Source organism: Lonchura striata, chromosome 9, assembly GCF_046129695.1.
Source record: "Lonchura striata isolate bLonStr1 chromosome 9, bLonStr1.mat, whole genome shotgun sequence".
Taxonomy (NCBI): domain Eukaryota; kingdom Metazoa; phylum Chordata; class Aves; order Passeriformes; family Estrildidae; genus Lonchura; species Lonchura striata.
In genome coordinates, this window is record NC_134611.1 from 13,013,247 (window position 1) to 13,023,103 (window position 9,857).

The 9,857-nt window shown below is 45.1% G+C and overlaps 1 protein-coding gene across 2 annotated transcripts in view; it reads left to right on the forward strand.

The window, feature by feature from the left end:
• Positions 1 to 7,509, forward strand: part of PIK3R3 (phosphoinositide-3-kinase regulatory subunit 3) — a 77,274-nt gene extending 69,765 nt beyond the window's left edge. For both annotated transcript variants that reach the window (XM_021528703.3, XM_021528713.2), the window contains one exon: positions 215 to 7,509. In XM_021528703.3, coding sequence (XP_021384378.1) covers positions 215 to 416 — 202 coding nt within the window. In that variant the 3' untranslated portion in view covers positions 417 to 7,509. The remainder of the gene's footprint in view (positions 1 to 214) is intronic.
• The last annotated feature ends 2,348 nt before the right edge of the window (positions 7,510 to 9,857 follow it).

Below are 9,857 nucleotides of genomic sequence, written 5' to 3' on the forward strand. Positions count from 1 at the left end.
AGCCCTCTTATGAGAATTATTATGCAAGAGTGTTTAATCACATGCCCTGAAGCCCTGTTTCTTCACAGACTATATTAATCTCCTCCACTTACATCTACCAGGTCTTCCATTATGTAATCCAGTGACTGGCAGAGATGCTGCATTAGTTAATTGTTAATAGACTGTCACTTTGGGTTTGTCCTTTTTTAAACTCTCCTCTTTCCTTTCCTTGCAGAGCTGATGGAGAGGTGAAACACTGTGTGATCTACAGCACTCCAAGAGGTTATGGGTTTGCAGAACCATACAACCTGTACAGCACACTTAAGGATTTGGTTCTTCATTACCAGCAGACATCCCTTGTCCAACACAATGATTCCCTAAATGTCAGGCTTGCCTATCCTGTCTACGCACAGATGCCCCCCTCTCTCTGCAGGTAAATTTTGGGGAGGAGGAAAGCGTTGGCTTATCTTGGATTCTTTTCTACAATTTTTATTAGAACTTGGAGGGCATTCTTTCTCCTTAGACTGCTTGTTTTGCACAAGAAGTGATTCTGTGAATGTGAATCAAAAAGAGGCCTAGCAGCAACAAGATGACAACGTGGGTGTAGGTGTCCTGGTGCTACCTTAAAAGCTCAGCTGTGCTTTTACACCGATACTTTTGTTTCCTTATGAGGGGAATAAACTCAACGCAAGGCATACGAAAATACTGGAAGCAGAGCATCATTTTATGGAGATGATTTTTTGCCAGGCACCTTCAGTGGAACTTCTAATTGGATTTTGTTTTCTCTTGTTCTAGTAGAAACAATTTGAAGCCTCTACCTGAGGCACTGGTAATGTCTTTCAGTCTTAAACTCCCAGCAAACTAGGGGGAAACTCTGCCACAGCAATTCTTCTCTGCTAATTTTAGCAGCTTCACTGCGATTCAGCCGGACTTCCAAAAGAGGGTTTGTCTTGAGGTAGCGTGGAATTTGGTGAGAGAAGACCAAAGGAATTATGGGAAAGCTTCAGGTTTTTATTTAAATGGAAAAATGCTTGTAAAAGGAAAGTTGCTTTATTTTTTTGCCAACAGTAACAAAGTTTTGGTTTCAATGGCACTACAGGTCTTCGCTTAAAGGAAACATAACCAAACTGAACATGCCAAAACTTTGTTCGTTGCTACATTGAGCACTTGCAGGGGAGGTTGCATTAGCATCCGCACATACTTTCTGCACCAAAACTTGAAACAAATAAAAGGAAAAGCTAAACATTGTCTGGTTTCAAAACACTAAATTTGTCTGATCTGATGTAATTGCTTACTCTCCTCTTTCTTCACCCCCTCTCCAAGCTGTTCCTCAGCTTGGGATTCTGTTTCCAATGTTTTAATGATACTGTGCTTCAGAATGTAAACCAGAATGAAGCTTGCACTGACCTGCTGCAGGTCTCTTGCTGAACAGTGACAGACTCTTGTAACACTTGATTTTGGTACAGAAGAGGTCAGTGTAATCAAATGCTCCTGGATGGCTTATTGTACCCAATTCTTTGGTGGGGTACAGTTACTCCCGGTTGTAAGAAGTGAGCATGCCTAATCCTAGATCTCCTCTGGTTTGTTCTTTGTGAGCTGGGTTCTGAACTCTCACACCACTGCAGCCAAGCAAGATTTTACTCTGGTATAATCTAAATTCCCTTGTAGTTATTTTAGACATGATGCAAAACACAGGAAGGGATGAGAGCCATACTCCTCAGTTACTGGATGTCTGGTACCATCCTTTGGCAAGGGCTGCTGTCAAATACTCGAGCGGGTAGTCCTGGGCTTCATCAACTACAGCAATCATCAAATAAATCCCCTCCCTGGAAAGCGTACAAAGCAGCTTATTTCCATTCCTTAAGCTTCTAAAATGAAAAAGAGCTAAGTTTGGCAAACTGAACCACTTGGCATCAAAGCACAACTGGCAAAGTAATTGTTCAGTGTGCAACCTTGAAAGTTACTTTTGTTCCCATTACTGGAAGCGTTTCCCTTGCAATGCACCCATTGTGCAGGACAGGAAGCAGACAGTCATGCAGGTCTGAGAATGCTGGAGACCCGTTTCTGACCCTGAGGCTGATTTCCTGTTCAAATGGCTTTTTTCTGTAATGCCTGGGCAGTAGTGCCAGGCTTGTTGATGTATATTGTTTACACTAGAAGTATTATTTCACTGAATGTCTTGAATTGCAAGTAGGGAAGTGACAAGGCTGGAGCACTGACAGCCATTGCAGGAAGGGTAGTCTGGTTGCCTGGCATGCCATGACATTTTTTATTTTGCACTAATGACCCTGACACATCCCAGATACTTCCTAATTGGCCAGAGTGCAATCTTCAGGCAAGGAATTCTGTAGATGCCACTTTTCTTATTTAGATGGTACCCTATAAAGCTTAACCAAAACTCAAAACTGTGTGAGAGAAGAATAAAATTTACATGAGCTGCTATGTCAAAATTAACCACATCTGTTTGTGTGTCCCTTATAGTTCCCCAGGAAAAAAGGAAAAATGAGACATAGCCTTTGCTGTTAGTGGAAATCTTGAATGGTTTCCTCAGTGGTCTGTGGACATGGAATTTTTTTCTTGGCTAATTTGTAGTTCTAATCTGGTAGCTGTACAGCTGCCATTCTCACACCTCTCAGGCATCTAGCATTCCCTTGATGCTGGGCTGAGACCAAATGCTCAATGAAAGAAATCAGTTCAAAGGCACAAATGATAGCCAGGTGCCTCATACCTATAGAAGAACCAGTGTGAGCAGAGTGTCTGATTTTTCCCTGCCCTTTTGACCTCTCTGCACTCTCTTACTGACATTTGAGGCTGATGAGACCTGTATTTCTGATCCCTGCTTTTGTAACAAAGGTAACCTGGCTAAAGTTGTTTCACGTCTGCCCCAGTTTCAGGTAGGGCTCAGATTTGTTTTAAACAGGCACAGATCTACTTATAAATCCTGGAACACCCTCACAGTCCTGACAGCAGCAGGATAGCAGAGCAGGGCTGTCTGAAGTCTCCCTGTAGTGGAATCTGATTGATCCTGTGAGGTCTGGTCCAGGCTCCAGCCCTGGCTCTGCCAAGGTAAATACAGTGTAATTCCATTAGCATCTGTGAAGGTAGCTTGGCTTTATCGTGGTGTGAGTGAGTTGGGACTCTTGGCCCTTTGCTCCCCGAGCTCTTTTTGCTGATCACAGGTGATGTTTTTGCTGTGAATGATGGAGCCAGAGCCAATAAGCCATCCTGAAGTGTTCTTTGAAGTTCTGTTTTGCCCAAACTTTTAGAGCAGGGCTATGGGCCCTGCAGACCAAGCCCGCATTCCTTGTACTGGCTCCATTATTCTGAGAAGTCCCTGAGGCTGTTTTGCCACTGTCTCTCCCTGTGTGTGGTTTAGGCACCTGAAGTCCCAGCTGCTGCCATCGTTCCCCATTGACTCGCACGTGCTACTGCACAGATTCTTCCTGCAACTATTTTGCACTCACAGAGAAAATGAAAATTGTTATAAAATCAAGTGACACGTGTAGCTGGTGTGATCTATGGGGCAAGGGCTTGGTCCTGCACGTCTCATTGTGCTTGGCCTAATTCTGTTTGCTCAGTAGCATTAGATCTGTGAGAGAACCCACAGCTTCCAGGAGCTGCTCTACACTTGCATGACTGAGAAATCAGAAATGGGCCTGTGAGGTGCAGGATTACACCCCAGGATGAAAAGCAGCTGTTAAGCCTGAAACAAATACAGGAAATGTGAACAAAGAGGCAAAACAAAGAAATTCAAGTTCTTTTAAAACAGTAAGATGTGAGAAGGTTTTAATTTTAAGAGTCATAACATCAGGAGGAAAGGGGGAAGTAGCCTCACTGTTGTAGCAGCCATCTGGTACCAGGCTGCAGTTAAAGGAACATTGATCTCACTGACCCATATTGTATTAAATATATATGTAGAGTTAAATAAATAACTTTTGCACAGTGTTAAATAGGGGAGGGGGGAGGGGTTGTTGAAACTCGAATATGCACAGTTTCTTCTAATCTGTTTTGAAGTATATTTGCAGGGAATTAGGGGTGTTTCAGTATTTTGTATTGGTATGGATGGAAATCAGGTCTGCTTCCACAGTTGCCATTGGCTCCATTGTATCAGCCACGAGTGCCATGTTTTTGAAGTTAGAAAGTTATAAATCTTTTTCCCACTAGTTAGTTTGTTGATTACAAGTAATCTGAGCATGGGAAGAAGCAACCTAGAAACAAGAAGGATGTCCCAACAGATGCTTCTCTAGTGTGTGAAGCAGTAATGTGCAATTGTCAACCTTCTGATACTGGAGTGCTCTAGTTTTGGGGGTAGTCTTTGGGTTTTAATTTCATCCTCATCAGTGAAGTGAGCTGCTGCTTTGCATCACTGGTAGTTGCAATCTAGAGTTATATCCAGAATAGCCCTTTGTCTTATGCCAAAAATGCTCTTTCCACACTCATCTCTCTTGAGGTGGCAGATGTTCAAGAAGTTTTCCATTTAATGTGATGGGCCTGATTTTTTTCTCGCTGACACTAGTGTTGGCAAGACTTCCACAACCAAAAGCCATTCCCAGGAAAAAACTTGCATTTAATCACAGCTGAACTCTAGTCACAGCAGGGCAAAAAAAAGCCAGGCAACTGTGATGGGACTGTGGAAATGAATGTTGACACTTAGTGCTGTTTTGGGGAGGACAGGAGAAGGATGAGGGTCTTGGTTGCCCCAAATCCAGGGCTCTCCTGCAGGATTAGGTGGCACCATGTCTGTAACTGAACGCTGTGGCTGTTTAAAACAGCAGAATTGCTATAGGAGTGTCACACTTTAAGTTTGGAAAAGCCCCTTATTTGGTACTTGAACAATCTCGCTTCTGTTTTTGAATGTCTGTTTATTTTTTATTTTTTGTTACACTAACAGGGAATAAAAATCTGAAATGTTAGTGAGTCTTGTATGCTTGCTGCATTGTGCAGACATGAAACAGGTACTGCTTGTGAATCAGGAGGGGTTAAGAGACAGACAGGTTCAAAATGCAGTTTTACAAAGCACTATGATGGGTTTTGGGTTGTTTAGTTTAGATCATGTTTAAAATCAAGTTTCCTTATGTGTAGTTTCCTTATAGTTGATTTGCAATCTCTGCTCTTGCAATAGCAGAATCAAAATAACATTCCCAAAGAACGAAAATGCTGTGAGGGGAGGGGGTCAGGCTTGCTCAAATTCAGCATTCAAAGCAAATAGTTTTAGTGGAGAAGAAGGATCAGCACCCTAAAGCATCCCTCTGGTTGTAGTTTGATGAAGCAGGAGACAGACCATGAAGCAGAAATCTCTGCCTGGAATCACAAAATAAGAGGAGATGCCAGAGCAGACCCTTCCCTTTAGAATAACCAGTTTTACTCTCCCTAAATGCACATGCAGGAGAGGTTTAGGGAATTGGTACAAGTCCTTGAGGAGCTGCTGCCCTTTCTGTATGGGAAGGGAACTTGCACTGCTGATCCCCTTGTTTCCCTTGGCACATGAGCAGCTGGGAGAAGGGAAGGACCAGCCCAAAGAAGCACTGGCCTGTTCCTCAAGAGGCTGGGCCAGTTTAGCCCTGCGTGAGCAGCAGCTTTGGACGGGGTTACGTGAAGTTTGGCCAACATTTTTGTGAATCTTGCATTCTGTGGGCAGAAATACTTTCCACCGAATGGGGGGGAAAAAAAATCTTTCTTGAAATCTTTTCAGTTCCTTCCTGTTTGTTCAAAGGGGCAGATTGGGAGCTTTAGCTTGTTAACTGTTTAGATGATGACAGTGCTTGAAGTGCTGGTCTTTGGGGCTGGCTCCATGCAATTAATGCAGAATTTGCATTTTGTAAATTGCTATTGGCATAGACTCACCTTATTTTATGACTTGTTCTAAAGTTTGCCTTTGAAAAATGTAATATGAGCTTCAGAGACAAGGAAGAAAAAAGTGAGATGGGCCCTTTTTGATAGAAAAAACCTGCTTCGTTGGTCAACCTGTATTAGAGAAAGCAGCTTTAATTTGATGCCCCCTCCACCACCTTCCCTTGGGATTGCTTCTGTGAGATTGGCATTGGCAAATGAGGGGAGGGACATTCCCCATGTGCCCAGCAGTGCCGTTCCCACGCACTCTCCAAGTGCTTGTAGCAAGAGGCTCGGGATGGTTAGGAGAAAGTTACTGCATCCAAAGACAAAAGAAAAGGTCTCTAAGGGTGACTGTCACCCCCCAGCAGGGGCTTGTAGGATGCTGGGGCCAGCCCTGAGCTGCCCCCAGGTCTCTGTTTGCTGCAGGGGGGGGCTCTCGTTCAGCCAGCTGGGTCGGGGTTTGAATCTGTTTTGTTTTTGTGAGTGACTTCTACATCCAGCAAAGATCTGTTTGATGAAAACCTGTTAATTTTGTATATCTGGCTGTTTATTGCACCATGGGATTGTAATGGTCTGCATCATCCGTGTGTGTGTGCGCGTGCGTGTGTGTGTATATGTACTGTATGTATATAGATATATGTAAAATATATTCACGTACACATTTATATGCATTAGCTGTAAGTGGCACTGCCCCTTAAAAATAAAACAAAACTCACTGTTAGCACATTCTGCCACGTGTTTAGGCAGAATTGGGTTGTTTTTTTGTCAAACGAACAGGAGTTTATTGTGTTCATCTTGCATATGTGCTTCTGAAATGCTGAACTCTGGATTTCCTCGGGGGGGGGGGGGTTGCTACTATATTTGTAAACAGAGTTGATTTGGGGTGTTATTTACTCTGGGACAAAGTATTCAACCGTGTCCCAAGCAAAGGCTTAGCAAAAGAAACCCCTCTTGCAGTGATTGTTTGCACGTTCCAGTGGCCCCTCAGTGCCCCCTGTCCAGAGCTGATGTGCAATGGGTGGTGTTGGTGCGTGTCCCTTTGTGAGTGGACTCTTTGTACAAGGTGTGGTCCAATGTAAAGCATGAGTGGGTGTTTGATCTTGTGTCGAGGGCTGAAATAACAGCACACTCCTTTGTACAACCTTTGCATCAATGTTTCTGCTTTTCTTTGACTTCTTTTTTTCTTTAAGGGAAACTGCATCTGTTAAGAACCTGCTTCTCCAGAAGCTATTGAATTATTTTGTTTTCCAGATGAATTCCAGCATGTAACTTTGGTACTCTTGTTTGTTATTTGTGTAAAATCTGTTCTTCTGTCGTTTATGGTGTAGTCGGGGAGGGGGGTGGGGGGAAGAAAAGAAAAAAAAAAAAGGAATTCATGTAGTTTAACTTTTAAAGAAAAGAAACAAACTGCTTCATAAGGAAACCAAGTGTATGTTAGTGTTTTCTGACAAGTCATCCTGTAGTTTCTAGCTCAGTAATGCAACACTGTACTTGTCACCGGGTGTGTTACAATTTTGCTGTACTTTCTTTTACTAGATGGTTGGGCTTTTAAATCCCAGACACTAAGCATCCTGGGCCTACTTGCTCTAGATCAAAAAAAAAATGCAATAAAAAAAATTGCAATAAAGCACATTGACATGTAATGTTTTAGAAGGATGTACTGACAGCTGTTTCTAATAAATTCCGAACTGCAGCGTGGTTGGGCTGCCTTGGTGTAGCTGTGTCTGTCTCCCAGCCAAGGCCATGGGCATCATCTTTAAGAGAAGCTTTAAAAAAAAAGACTTGCAGAGGTCTGATTTCCTCTAGGCTGGAGAGAAAGCCCCTCCTGGGGCTGGGAGGAGGGAGGAATACACGTAGCACACGTGCACTCCTTAATGGAGCCTTCCCTGTGTTCCTTTCACAGCGTCCTCTGAGGGAGCAGAAGCCACCAGCAGTGTTCCTGCATGGCTCACTGCTTCCTCTGGCAGCAGGGAAAGCCACGTTTGGTGATGCCAGTGTTGGTGCTGAGGGGAGAGGAGGGGATGCACCACTTGAGCAGACCTAGGAAAGACGTGGCTCAGCTGCATCCACTCACCTACATTTTGCAGGTGTTTGGGAGATCACTGTTTTCTTACCCAATTCCTTCATGAGCACCAGGCATTGGAACCACTGAAAAATAAGTGAGTTTGGGGGTGTTGCTGATCCTCTGTCATTACAAACACAGGTGATGGCAGGAGGGCAGACCTGGGGGGATGTAGAGCCCCTTAAACTTGGCAGTCAGATGGGATGCCACCCTAGCATCCTCAGAAATTTAGGGGCAGTGGCTGTGGCTGTGTGTGGCTCAGTGTTTTTGCAGCCCCATGAGTCAACCTTTTTGCAGACTAACGAGCAACATTTTTCCAACCTCCTGAGTCAACCATTTTTTTTTTTTTAAATGCTGCATCAGCAGTTTTCACAGGGCCGAGTAAGCCTTTTCAGCTGCTGAGTCAGCATTCCCTCCATCACCCGCACCAGAGGCCCCTCCACCAGCAGGCAGGGAGCACCCAACTGGGCAGAAAAGTCCCTGATCATGGTGCAGGGGACTTGGGAGCACCCAAATGGACCCTGAGGGCTCACTCAGGCGTGTGTCACGATGCCCAGCAAGGAGCTCACCCCATCACAGCACCTTAGGGTGCTCCCTGCTGTCCTGCCCACAGCACTGGAGGGATGCAGCCCCTCAGAGACATCACCTGGACCAGCAGCAGCCACGTGGTACCCAAGGGACGAGCCATGGGCTCTGTGGGCCAGTGTTCACTGCATTGGCACCCCCAGGCAAGAAGAGAGCGATAGGGAAACAACAAGGAACAGAGGACTCTGCAAGGTGCTCCAGGGGCCTGGCTCTTCTTTATTATTATTTAATTTATTTATTTTTAATAAGGGCTAATGAGGTAGAATTGCAGGAAATATGTAAGTCACTAATTGGCGAGTAGTTTTTCAGGGCTTTGCCAGGCTGCTCGTTGTGTTATGAAAACATCACAGCCGGAGCCGGTGTAGGAAATTTCCAAGCAGCCTTGCTGACTGGATGGAAAGAAAAACACCTCCCAGCTCAGATGTCTTCTCAGAGAAAGGGCAGATCCTGGGGATTTTTCCATCCTCAGCAATTCCACAGAGCTTCCTGCAAATCCCCTGGGTTCCTCCCCACTCACACACAGGACCCTTCCCAGGGGCAGGCAATGGCTTGGCACCCCCAAGTGTGGCACCATAGGGCAGGGCTGCAGGATGGATGGACAGAAGTCCCCAGGCTGCTTTCATGGGATTTCTCTTCCCCTCCATGTAGGAACCCACTGTAGTGGGAGATTCATGTGAGGATCTTGCCCATGGGAAAAAAAAAATCTGTCAGGAAAATCCCAAACGCTTCCAAAAGCCCATCCTCCCCAGCCAAAATGCTTGATGTAAGAGATCAGGGTTTGGTTTGAAACCTGGGACTTGCTGCAGCAATGAAGCTGCTCCACTTTTCCTCTTTGGTTTCATCTCTCAAAACAGACTTATTTTAGTCTAATAGTTTAGTTTAACAGACACTGTGTTGCTGGGCAGCAGGAGCAACACAGCCACAGTCATAGCTCTGAGTACCAGAGTCATCAGCAAAGGGCAGGGTGCTGAGTGTGCTGCACAGCACCTCGAGCAGCCCAAAATCCATGAGGGATGTGGTTGCTTGTCCCCTCCATCCCACTGCAACAGCTGGAATGTGGGATCCATCAGGTGCCTCTGCCATGAATGAAGCACCTGAGTCTGGAAATGCAGTCAGGGCAGCTGCTTCTCACACCAGTCCCACTGGGGTTGGGGTTGGGATGAATGTGAAGGTACCCAAGATAAAGGGAGCTGCCTGAATCCCACAGTTCATCCCTGTGAGACATGAGACGCAGCATTTCCCTCCTTGGAGCATCAAGTCCAAGCTTGGAGCAGCAGTCGGCAGCTTTCAAATGAACTGGTGGATTAGGGTTGGCCAGAGACCCAGAATCCCCATTTCATGGGAAATCTCATCATCTTGCTTGTCAGGCTTCATCCAAATTGGAACAAAATGGTAACGT